This window comes from Stegostoma tigrinum, chromosome 28 (assembly GCF_030684315.1).
Source record: "Stegostoma tigrinum isolate sSteTig4 chromosome 28, sSteTig4.hap1, whole genome shotgun sequence".
Lineage (NCBI taxonomy): Eukaryota > Metazoa > Chordata > Chondrichthyes > Orectolobiformes > Stegostomatidae > Stegostoma > Stegostoma tigrinum.
In genome coordinates this window covers 27,352,398-27,365,066 of record NC_081381.1, presented here as the reverse complement: position 1 = coordinate 27,365,066, position 12,669 = coordinate 27,352,398, and the positions used below count along the sequence as shown (strand labels likewise).

General features: G+C 41.9%; 1 protein-coding gene across 1 annotated transcript; it reads right to left on the bottom strand.

The window, feature by feature from the left end:
* Positions 1-2,323: 2,323 nt before the first annotated feature.
* Positions 2,324-9,754, bottom strand: LOC125466534 (taste receptor type 1 member 3-like). Its single transcript, XM_048561128.2, has 6 exons — positions 9,555-9,754; positions 7,938-8,238; positions 6,149-6,925; positions 5,197-5,415; positions 4,283-4,400; positions 2,324-3,240 (listed from the first exon to the last, which is right to left on the bottom strand). Exons 1-6 carry the CDS (start codon positions 9,752-9,754, stop codon positions 2,324-2,326), a joined length of 2,532 nt encoding a protein of 843 aa, XP_048417085.2.
* Between the last annotated feature and the right edge of the window lie 2,915 nt (positions 9,755-12,669).

The following is a 12,669-nucleotide window of genomic DNA, read 5'->3' as shown; positions in this document are numbered from 1 at the left end:
CAACAACAATGTATTGAATATTCTCTGAAGTTTAGATGAATGAGCAGTGAGCTCATTGAAACAAAAACATGTTAAAGGGGCTTCCCATGTTAGGCACTGAGAGATAATTTCATCCTGAGATGACCTGAAATTTCTTCAGTCAAGGTTGTGAATCTTTGGAAATGCTTACACCAGAGAATTATGGATATTGCATCACTGAATGTGTTAAGGGTGTTAGGTTTCTCAAGAAATCAAAAAGTATGTGAAATGGGTGGGAAAGTGGGGTTGAGGCAGGAGATAAGCCATGATTTTGCAGAACTAGCTCAAGGGACTGTATAGTCTATTCCTATTTCTTTGGTCATGCAAAAGGATAATGGGACAAGGAGGAGTTGCTTTGCATTGACATGCATGCTACATCGGATAGCTGCAAAGTAAAGTTCTGTTACACAGCCCTTTCAAACATTTCCAAGTTAGATGTAGCACGTGTGAAGTAGAAATTAAAGCCCCCAACAGTGTTGTATCAAAATCTCCCAGACCAAGTGCGTCATTGGTTAAGTATCAAGTAAAGCTTTGGCGACACTTTCGCATCACATCTGTTGGAGGAAGTGTGCAGGTCAAGCTCGGACACTTCTGTAGCTTTGGCTGATTGGTTTGAATATTATTTGCATTGTAAACCAAAGTCACTGTATTGTCATCCTGTTTGTTAATGTAACCTTCACGCTTACTGATATGCGCATAACTTAGAATGTAATTGCATTCTGTAAGCTTTCTGGGCTTGAATATGTCATGCACCATATACGATTGGAAATAAATTGCCCACAAGTCTAATAGGATATTCCAGTAGGCCACTTAACATTCGCGAGAGTAAACTTTGCTCTTGTGCTAATGCTATGAGTCTTCTGCCATAACTAGTACAGTTTATGTTAAGCTGGGATTTCATTAACTTTCTCTTTAAGTTGGCAGTTGGGGAGAAAATAAACAAGACATCACGATAGAATAGCTAGAATCCAAATCCTTCTGGACTTCAATGCATGCCTGTTGACACCAGTCTCAGGTTGGAGATTAATTACTCAGCTGCTGATTTTTATGTTAGTGAAGACAGAACATTCTCTAGTCTGTGATAACAATACCAGTCTATTACACAGTGACACGACAAACGTGCAATTGATGTTAGAACCTGACTAACTGCTTGGGTACACTAACAGACCACACACTGATTTCCATTTTTCCTAAGTTTATTTGTAATACGTAGATTGACAAATATTATCTTGATTTACCTATTGAATGTTAAATGGCGATTTACAGTGAGCTCCCGTGGGTCAGAAATAAAGTCAGCTTTGAATCCAAGTCCCATAGGTAAGGGTCCACGTTATAGTTCATCTTCCATCCCCTAGGAAGTGCGTGCTTTTCTCCGGTTCTGAAGTATCTAAGATTTGCTAAGACTTTGAGACTAATTTGCAATGTGCCTTCAAAAATGTTATTTAATAGGCTCGGTAAGATTTGTGAGAAAGCTTAGAATGACACTGGGTTCAACTCATTGAAGTTTTCAGGTGGGTTATAGGACTAAAAGTGGTTTAGAGATGGGTATGGGGGCTAAAGTGGGTGAGGATGAACCTCGGATTAGTGGGAATGGACTAGCCGAAGCTGGCTGAAAGAATGCTGGGCACAACAACATTAAAGTGGGTAGATTTAGGCATCAGACATTAGATTAGCAGCCTTGGCGCTGGGCTTGCAACTTGGTTGTCAGGGTTGACATTAGCAGGTTTCAGGATTCGATGTTGACAGAGATTTGGGCTGGCAGGATTCGATGTTGACAGAGATTTGGGCTGGGGACTGTTGGCACAGTTGTGATTGATGAGGTTTTGATTTCTTAACCAGACTGAGACAGTGTTCTTAAAATTAGATTGCAGAATCAGAAAGTTGATGCTACTGGCATCGTAGCACATATGTAGTTATAGGGTTTTGACAATAGGTTTAGCTGTTCAAGTCTGGTTTAAAGAGGGCCACGTGGCACAGATTGATTATTGAAGCTTCAATGACCTTCACAATCCTTACTTTGATTAAAATTAAGTGTGTGGTGCCCTCGGTAAACCTAGGTTTGGAAGGGGAATATTAGCCACATTTTCCACCCCTGATCCCTGACCGTTGATCATTCATTGGCTGTCGGGTAGAAAGGGAAAACAGCCTAGTAATTCCCAAGGCTCGTATACAGAATAGGCACTAGTATGAATGATCTGAGATGGCTTTTGTCCTGGAGGGATACAACCTAAAGGGAACAGTAATAAATTAATGGAACTAATGATTGGTGTCATTATTATCTCCAACAATGAACTGGGACAATATGTCACTGGGATTCACTGGTGGGTGTAGGATTGTCTTTAGGGCTTTGACAGTAGGCTTGGTTGTTGAACTCAGGTTTAAGGAGGATTATGTAGCATTTGGGCAGGAAGTAGGCAGTGATGATTCCATATATGCTCACGAGACCTGCAAACAACTGTATAGAGGAGACAAACTTGCCTTTAGCTGTGGCGTAGGCTGGGATGAAGAAAACCCAGGCCATGAGGTAGATGAGCATAGCGAAGGTGATGTGTCGGGCCAGGTTGTAGGTTTTAGCTGAGCTTTGAACCATGAATGTGCATAGGAAGGACGCAACAGCAAGCAAACCATTGTAGCCCAGTAGTAGCCCAAAGCCAGTCATAAAGCCTTCATCACACTCCATGACTATTACTTTGACCGAGATGTTGTAGTTTGCAAAGACAGAGGGAGGGGATGTGGTCTGCCAAACTGAACAAAGAATGATCTGAATGAAGACGAGTGAACAGACCCCAAGATACCTCAGAACCCTGGGCCACCATTGTGCCCGAAAGCCGATCTCTCTGAACAGGCCACTTATGTGGAAGGATTTCACTAGCATGGCTGATAGACAGCCTGTCAGACCAAATGAGAAAATGGGCTGCCTGATAGTACAGAGCAACCAATTTGGCTTCTCCATGAAGCAGTAAAGGCTACAGCATGAGATGGCCATAGACACCAGCATCACCAGACAGGTTTTACCCCCGGCTAGCTGGACCATGGGAGTGTTCAGATTGTTGATGAAAATGCCTATTATTGCTGCTATAATTAGAAGACCTGCAGTAGTCAGTGAGACCAACAGGATAGCTAGTGTGTCTGTCCACCGTAGGAACTCAATTGTTTTGTTCTGACATTCAGTACTCTTCAGCAATGACCATTCATTCTTCAGGCATGGAGTGCACTGGTTGTCTGTGGGGAGGAGGCAAACACTGTTACTATACTAGTGGGATTTGCCCATTTAAATATTTGCACCCCTGTTTCACATTGGCAGCAGTGTATGCCATCTACATGATATACTGCAACTTACCAAGGCTCTTTGACAGCACCTTCCACATTCATGATTTCTAACACCTAGAAGCACGAGGGAAGCATATGCACTGGAACACAGATATGTAAGATTCCCTGCAGGCCACACACCATGCTAACTTAGAATCATATCACTGTCCCTTCAGTGTGGCTAGATCAAAATCCTGAAACTCCCTCTCTAACAGCACTATGGGTGAACCCAGGCCATGTGAACTGTAGTTCTGAGAAAGGGTCATGGGACCTGAAACGTTAACTCTGTTTTCTCCTCCATGGATGCCACCAGACCTGCTGAGCTTTTCCAGCAACTTTGTTTTTGTGCATGTGAATTGTAGGTGTTTGAGAAAGTAAAACTTTCTTTAAGGGTAGTTAGGTAATAAATGCTGACCTTGCCAGTGACATTCATCCCCAACTAAATAATAAAAAGGATTGGGGCAGACTAATTAATTATCTTATTTGTCTCGAGTTGAATACAATGTCCTTTTATTTGTTTATGGCTTGTGAGCATCACTGGCAAGTGTTGTCCATTCCTAATTTCCCTTGACCTGAGTGGTTTGCTAGGTTACTGAAGGAGGCAGTTAAGAGTCAACTTTATTCTGGATATGGAGTTGCATGTAACTCAAACTGGGCAAGAATGCTAGATTTAAATGGTTAGTGAACTCAGTTAATTTTTACAACAATAGATTGTTGTCACTGTTGTCATTACTGAGAGCAGCTTTAATAATTAAAGTTAAATTCTATTTGCTGCTATAGGATTTTAACCACAGTCCCTGGAGTATTATCCTGGACTTCTAGATTCCTCATCCAGCAACATTGCCACTACACCACTGTCCCAGCCTAACATCAGTTCCTGCAATTGGACACGAGTGCTGGAATCTAAGACTCCTTTGAACTGTAGATTGGAGTAAGAGAAAATGCCTGGACTCACCATCACTTTGAAAAGTTCCCGCTGGACAATCTGCACATTCATAGCAGCAGGAATGGAATCCTTTCACCATCTTTATTTGTCCAGATTCACAGGAAGTTGAGCAATTGGAACCAGGAACCTGACAGTAAAAACAAAATAAACTTTGCTATTTAAGAGTTAAAACTCCTCCTTTAGTGTTAGATTGATGGGTGCATTAACAAATTACACTGCCTTACCTTTGTTCTCCTAATTATTCTGATCTCTGCAGGCTCCCTGCCTTCAATATACCACCTTCAAAATCCTTATAATCATTTTCAACTCTTTCAGTACAGTGAATGTCTGCAGCTCCATTTCACAGCTCATATTCCCAATGAATCCTTCTTAGATCTGTGTCCATGCGTACACATCTGCATGTGTGTGATGTCCTGTCATCTTCAAAGCTTTCCTAAAAGCCACCTCTAACCTCACCAATACTCACTTCTGGACCCTCTATATGTCTTTTTGTTGCTCCTGTATAGATTCTTGAAATGTTTATTTAAAAATGTCATCAAACTAAAAGGCTGTTAGATTTGGTATTTATCATATAGATTCACCAAAATAGGAAGCTATAGTGCTAAGGACAGACTTGAGATGCTGGGAATATTCCCACTGGAATGGAGATTGTCATCTCAAAAAAAAACTGTCCTCTTGACTATGCGTTTGATAAAGTGAATTGTAAATGATTTCTCTGTGATTGGGGAATCAGTAATGAGGGACATCAATTCACAGCATGTGTTTAGATAAATGTTCATAGAAACATAGAAGTTCCCTTACACTGAAGTTGCTGGAGAATGGCATGCTTTGACAGGTGGAGTTGTTGAGGCAGAGACCATTTATCTTCTAAGGAAATATGGGCCCGGGGGAATGGAAAGAGAGGGATGAGAAAAAACCCTTACCTTATTCTGTGGTGTGTTCCATTGGATCAGGGATGTATTAATTCGAAGCTCCTTGTGCTGTGCTCTGTATTCTCCAATCATTTTGAACTCAGGAATTTGATTCCCACTTCTCCATTGCCAATTAATTATATCATATCCTGTGGGTGGGTTTCCATATTTGTCAAAGAAAATCGCTCTGCCATGCAGAGTGAAGTTAATTTGTGGAATTTCTTTGAGAAGCTGGATGGAAACCAAGAGTCAAAATTACTCAGCAAAAATGTTGAGACATAGGATACAAGAAAAATGCTGTCTGAGAAGCATTCCCTTTCCTAACACATAATTGACTGGCCAGATGTGTGAGGTATCGAAGGTTAGATGACAGTAGTGGAATTTGTACTCCAGGGAAAGGAGGGAACTTGTACCCCATTGAGAATCACCAAATTTAAGCATTGGGGGAGCTGAAGCCCAGTGAGAGTCAGTGCAATTATGGATTCATGACAATGTTCAGAATTTTAGACAAATATCCATGCTGACACTTCTTTGGAGTGCTGAACGTGACATGGGCAATAGGTGCTGGCCTAGGCAACAATACCTATGTCCCACAATTGAATGAAAAACACTGCAGAGGTGCTGTCTATCAAATGAGGCTGTTTGGGTGGATGTTAGAGTTCCTCTGGTACAATTTGATGACCAGCAGGAAAATTCTCTCCCTTGACCAGAGCCAACAGTTAATTGCAATCAATAACACAAAAGAACAAATGAATAATGCAGAATACCTGACACGTTCACTAATGTAACAATGTTAGTTATAAAGACCAAACAACAATGTATTAAGCACTTTGAGAAATTTTTCAAGGATTAAATTATAAGTTTTTATTTTCCAGTTAATTACTTGCCTCAGTTTTCCAGACTAGATCAAGAGATTTGATCCCATTAGTGACTCCTTGAGATGCCTCTATTACACAAAACTTACCTGCCATGGGTAAATGGTGCTCTTACTGCAGTTTCCTAAGTCACAGCGGAGCAGGCGATGGAGTGCATGGGCCACAGTGTAGACTGCAGCATAGACATTAAATGAAATGCGCTCGAGGTCTTTACCATCACTGTCAGCGTCTTCTTCAACAGATTGTGTTCGACATTCATTACACTCTTCTTCCAGAAGTCTCCCTCCACTTCCACATCTTTGAAATTTCACACTGGGCAGGTCCCTGAGTGCCAGTGCTGCAGATTTGTAGCATTCAAAGCCAGGCATATGGCCACTTTTAATGGCCACACCCAGAATTGTGCCTATACTTGAGATGTTTGGGGTGCTAGCAACCACTTCAGAGGTGACCCAGGCCTCACTGGCCATCCATACTTTACCTGTCACATTCTGCTCATGGATTATCATCATCAGTATCTGGACGTATTGTTCATCAGCGAACACAGCCGTGATGTTAACTCGTGAGTAAATAATGTTCTTGATGACTGACACCATTTTTCTCTGAAATTTGGAGCCAGGTAAGTTCAAGGGAATCAGTTCTTCATATGCAATGCAAATCCCAGTTCTGGACGCAAGTTTGGTAAAGTGTTCTATTCCCCTTCGGCCATACATGTCATCTGTCCCAATCACTGCCACCCAGTTCCATTGAAATGTCTTCACCATTGAGACCATCGCTGCTGCCTGGACCTCATCTGTGGGAACTGTTCGGTAAAATGATGGAAAATCTGTCCTGTCATTGAATAAATTGCTTGAAGCAGCATAACTAATCTGCAATAAGAAATAAAAAAAAACACAACCACATGGACACACGTGAGAGAATTGATTAACATCAGCAAAAACAGGGATATGGTGCTAATAAATAGCAGTATTGAGTGACTATGTGAAGATAATGAATTCAGCAGTAAAATTCAATGACATAGGGATCCAGATACAGGAGTTATTGAGTGAAAGAACTGGACTGATATGAATGAGGTATAGATAAATGTTTCAGTAGATTTCCCAACACAATTCAGTAATTTGCCCAACCTGTCACAAGAAACTTCTATGTAATGTAAACTATTTATCATTAAAAACACTGGATGTTGTTGAGAATATTTTAGGCATTAAAAATTCTTTGTTTCCAGCTTCTACCATATGCTGGAGTGCTGCTTCACTGGAGAACAGCCACTGGTCACACTCCCTGCTTCAGCATGTGATTATTTTTAGTGCAATGGCTTTCATCAGTAAGTATCAGCAGACTATTTGATCGTGGGGAGCATCTTAGCAAGTCCAATCCTGTTTTCCCAATCAAAACAATCAAACTAAAGGGAAGAATGAGAAATCTTGTCACACAGCAAATGTAAATTGTAACCTGGATTGCACTTCCAGGAAGGCTTAAGAGAGCAGAATTGTTAGTAGCTTCCTAAAGGAATTTGAATGAATACTTGAAAATCTTCGGGTAATTGGATAAATATAAGGAAGGTAAGAATAATGGGATAGTTTTTTCAAAGAACAGGCATGATGGGCTGATGGGTCTATTTCAGCGCTAAACAATTCTAAGATCCTAAGATCCTAACATCCCAGTGCACCTTCCAGTAAAGATCAGAAACTAGTGATTCTCACCCCTTCCCTAACCTGATATTAATGTTTTATTAATTCTTCAACTGGGAGTAGTTAGTGTGGTACAGGGTTAGGATTATCGGTGAGGAATGCCTTTAGGAACATTGTATTTTGAACCAATGGATTGATTCCTGATAATGACAGTGACTCTCATGCCATTGATTGCTTTCCACTATTATACCTGTGGAATGAGGAGAAAGCTGAAGAGCCGAGCGATCACCTTGGAGAGCTCAGAGTTAGAGGGGCCAAGAGCAGCTAGTACTCGTGTACTATAGTCCGTGTAATCACACTTCAGTTCAAATCTGTTTCCATCCTTGGCCGTCAAGAAAGAAATAGCTGACTGTATCACGATCGAGGACTTGAGGCAGGTGTCCTGGATGTCATATCCCAGGGTCACACCTGGTAGGAGAGTGCTTGAGTTATTGATCTCCTCAATGGCAAACTTCATCGCCTGAAGCCAGTAGAAACCATTTAGCTGGAAACTGTGTAAAAGAGCAAAGGTAAACAAGTGATAATGGGAACTGCAGATGCTGGAGAATCCAAGATTACAAACTGTGAGGCTGGATGAACACAGCAGGCCCAGCAGCATCTCAGGAGCACAAAAGCTGACGTTTCCGCCCTAGACCCTTCATCAGAGTCTCTGATGAAGGGTCTAGGCCCGAAACGTCAGCTTTTGTGCTCCTGAGATGCTGCTGGGCCTGCTGTGTTCATCTAGCCTCACAGTTTATTATCAAAGGTAAACAAGTAACAGCTGACAGAACCGTAAGGGCAAGAAAGAGGCTTAAGTTCATAAAATCAGGAGTTACCAGTTTCCTTCAAAGGAAGGAGTCTATTGAATGGTGGTGTGAGAGATTAACATGAAGAGAGATGGTAACATAGTATGTTGAAAGAGATGTAACTGGATGATAGTGTGTGGGCTAACATTCATGATACAGTCAGTCACACAGGTTGAGAGATTGTAGTCCTTAAAGTAAATGCTTTACAGACAGGATGTCAAAACACTTCAGTTCTATACTTCATTTGCCAGCTCCACTGCTGTGTGATGCTTCTGATGTGAGATACCATTGTAAGGTTTAGCAGTGTATTCATTCCTTATTTATCGAGTTCATTGATTGCTTACTGCCTATATGCCTCCACAGATTCCAACAAGGGTGCAGCTCACTGGGCATTTTTACCTTTCAAACCAGAGGGTACAGTGCTGAGGCCAATTCCAGCCTCTTCTATTCACCCAAATTAGATCTTTTCACCTGCTATTCCCTGTGTACACTGACCTACATCAACACCTATTCCACTAATGCCTTAATTTGAATATTTTCACTGTCATTTTCAAATCTCTCTGCAAGCTATTTTGGTAACCACGGTAAGCCCCCAACCCCTCACTCCAACCTCAAAATCTCTTCACTCTTCCAATTTGTTCATCCCCAAATTTTTTTTCCACAACTGACAACAGTACTTTTGATTTCCAGGACACTCAATGCTGGAATTCTCTCACTAAAGTTCTACTTCCCTATACCTCTCATTCCTCCTTTAAGACATTCTTTAAAACATACCTCTTGGGTGAAGCTTTGGGGACATAACCGTATGATATTTTGACTTGATATCAGAACATTGTGCGATGATTCCTACTGTGAATTATCTTGGGACATTTTAATGTATTAAAGACACTATATAAATGTAAATGATTGTACTGACTGTAAAGAATAGAGTTTGAAACATGAATTGTACAGGTTACAATATTCAGTCCCCCATCAGGCTAGTGGAGATTTAATTATAATTCAGCACAAACAGTATGTCTTACCTTTCACATTTTCCAAGCTCTGACTTTGTTTCAGTCATCCAATGCACACCAGTGGAATAAAGGGGGAAGAGCCCTCCAAGTATGTAATCACCAGCAGCCTGGAACTGCCTGAGTGGGTCTCTGTGACGGTCAGATGCTGAGATATCATGTTGTCCATTTAAAATGCAACAGAAAACTATCCAGTAATGAACATGAAGCATGTTAAAGAGTGTATGAAGAGCTGAAACAAGTGCACAAGTACAGTGTTCGTATGCCTATGTTGCTGCTCAAGTCACAGACTTCACTCACTCACTATTTGCATGAGAAATCACCAATGTTGCATATGCATTTGGAAAGATTAAATATCTATATGACAGACTGCACATCTGATTTTTATAGTTTCCTTATCCAAATATTATCCTCCCAGACTTTCTCTGAGCAGACATTATCTTTCCTTTTCCCTGTTAACATTCCCATTATCACTGGATATCTTGCTGTTTCTTGAGCACAATTTACGTAGAAACTACTTGAAATGTTTGTGACTAAGCATTGTTGTCAATCTGCAGGTGCCTGTGTCCTGAACAACCCAATGATCTTTTTCTGGACCCAAAGTAACCCCAACATGTATACTGAGCAGTGACTGTACGTTTTCAGTAGCTAGTGGTAGAGAACCCCCAGGCTGATTGCAGAACAGAAACATCAAGAAAAAGAAGCTCCTCTGACGTCAAAGGAGAACGTGAGTGCAGGATAGAACCCATTAAGATGTGTAAGGAAATTCTAACATGCAGTGCAATCGGTGTTTTAGTATGTGTGGCTATATCTTCTAACAGACACAGTTGGTTCTTACACACTCGGTCTCAGAGAGTTATTGATATTTTCCTGGTTCTGTCAACTCAAGTTATTACATTAATAATGTTTTGATTAGAATACTCAGGAAGTAAAAGAATAATTCAGGCTGACATTTCACCACTGACAGAGTGCTGCTTTGTCAGAAATGCCATTTTTCAATGTGATGTTAATCCTTCTTGTCTGCTCAGCTGGGCATAAAAAAACCCAAGCCTTTACTGTAAGAAGCACAGGAGTGTTCCTTCTGGTGTCCTGGTTGATACTTACTTCAGTATCAGCATCAATGAAATAGTTTAGTGTTACAAACACTTGGGAACATATTCTAATTTTTGAGCTTCATTACTCCCGGGGTCACCACAAAAGTTAATGATTTAATCAAAATATACTAAGTCCCTGATTTACCTGTTTGGTGGCATCAGGTTAACAGAAAACACTGACCACGTTCCTGTACTTAACTACTATTTATTAATATTAAATACTATAATTAATTATTTACTTACTACTACTGTACTAAAAAAACTACTATTAATTATTATTTATTACAAATAAATAAGTTCTAACCACAAGTAAACCAAACTCTATCAACAAAGAACTCTATTTGTTAAAACTCTAACACCCTTTTTAAACACGGACACACACATCCAGCCAGACAAAAAAAATTGATATCATTGGGGGTTAAAAAAACACTGGAGAAATGCAATTCAATAGCACCACTCCATAGGATTTGATGAGATGTTCCTTTTGCTTCTCAAGATCTTCTGTTCTCTAATTTTCTTCTCCGGATTCTTTCTTGTTTTTGCAGGAGGCATAGAGCATTGGTAACTAATTCTAAAGTCTTCTGGTTACTGGTATCAGCTTAAAGCAACTGGGGGAGAAAATAACTAGCTTTCATTAGGCTTTGATTACTTTTTCTGCTGAGAGATACAGTCACCGACCCTGCTTCTTCCAGTCTGCAGGCCTTCTGCTTCTGGACCATCCACGCACACCAGCTGCTCAGTTGCTCAGGAACCAAGCAGAGAATTGTTGTCAGGCTGATGACTTCAAATAACTACAACTGGCCACAATTGCACAAAACAATCAGCAATCTGATGCTGGGCGAATTTCACTCTATATATGCACACAAACACTTCAGTGCTATGGTAACGTATCTCACCTCTCCCATTGCGTGAGAAGGAAATAATGGAAACCCAACCTATACTGAGCTTCAGTAACTTGTTTTTAAAAGTTCAGCAGTCCCTTCCTTAGTTTTGTTTTTAAAACAATCCTTTTCCCATTTCAGAGATAATGGGAACTGCAGATGCTGGAGATTCCAAGATAATAAAATGTGAGGCTGGATGAACACAGCAGGCCAAGCAGCATCTCAGGAGCACAAAAGCTGACGTTTCGGGCCTAGACCCTTCATCAGAGAGGGGGATGGGGGGAGGGAACTGGAATAAATAGGGAGAGAGGGGGAGGCGGACCGAAGATGGAGAGTAAAGAAGATAGGTGGAGAGGGTGTAGGTGGGGAGGTAGGGAGGGGATAGGTCAGTCCAGGGAAGACGGACAGGTCAAGGAGGTGGGATGAGGTTAGTAGGTAGCTGGGGGTGCGGCTTGGGGTGGGAGGAAGGGATGGGTGAGAGGAAGAACCGGTTAGGGAGGCAGAGACAGGTTGGACTGGTTTTGGGATGCAGTGGGTGGGGGGGAAGAGCTGGGCTGGTTGTGTGGTGCAGTGGGGGGAGGGGATGAACTGGGCTGGTTTAGGGATGCAGTAGGGGAAGGGGAGATTTTGAAACTGGTGAAGTCCACATTGATACCATATGGCTGCAGGGTTCCCAGGCGGAATATGAGTTGCTGTTCCTGCAACCTTCGGGTGGCATCATTGTGGCAGTGCAGGAGGCCCATGATGGACATGTCATCAAGAGAATGGGAGGGGGAGTGGAAATGGTTTGCGACTGGGAGGTGCAGTTGTTTGTTGCGAACTGAGCGGAGGTGTTCTGCAAAGCGGTCCCCAAGCCTCCGCTTGGTTTCCCCAATGTAGAGTGTAGAGGAAGCCGCACCGGGTACAGTGGATGCAGTATACCACATTGGCAGATGTGCAGGTGAACCTCTGCTTAATGTGGAATGTCATCTTGGGGCCTGGGATGGGGGTGAGCGAGGAGGTGTGGGGACAAGTGTAGCATTTCCTGCGGTTGCAGGGGAAGGTGCCGGGTGTGGTGGGGTTGGAGGGCAGTGTGGAGCGAACAAGGGAGTCACGGAGAGAGTGGTCTCTCCGGAAAGCAGACAGGGGAGGGGATGGAAAAATGTCTTGGGT

Bases quoted from the DNA above. Each gene is read 5' to 3' on its own strand.
- LOC125466534 (XM_048561128.2), bottom strand. From the start codon at position 9,754: ATGCTTCATGTTCATTACTGGATAGTTTTCTGTTGCATTTTAAATGGA. The intron at 5,416-6,148 runs GTAAGTTTTGTG...GTTTCCATCCAG, and splicing joins GCACCATTTACCCATGGCAG to CTTCTCAAAGAAATTCCACA. The intron at 4,401-5,196 runs GTAAGGGTTTTT...TTTTACTGTCAG, and splicing joins GGAACACACCACAGAATAAG to GTTCCTGGTTCCAATTGCTC.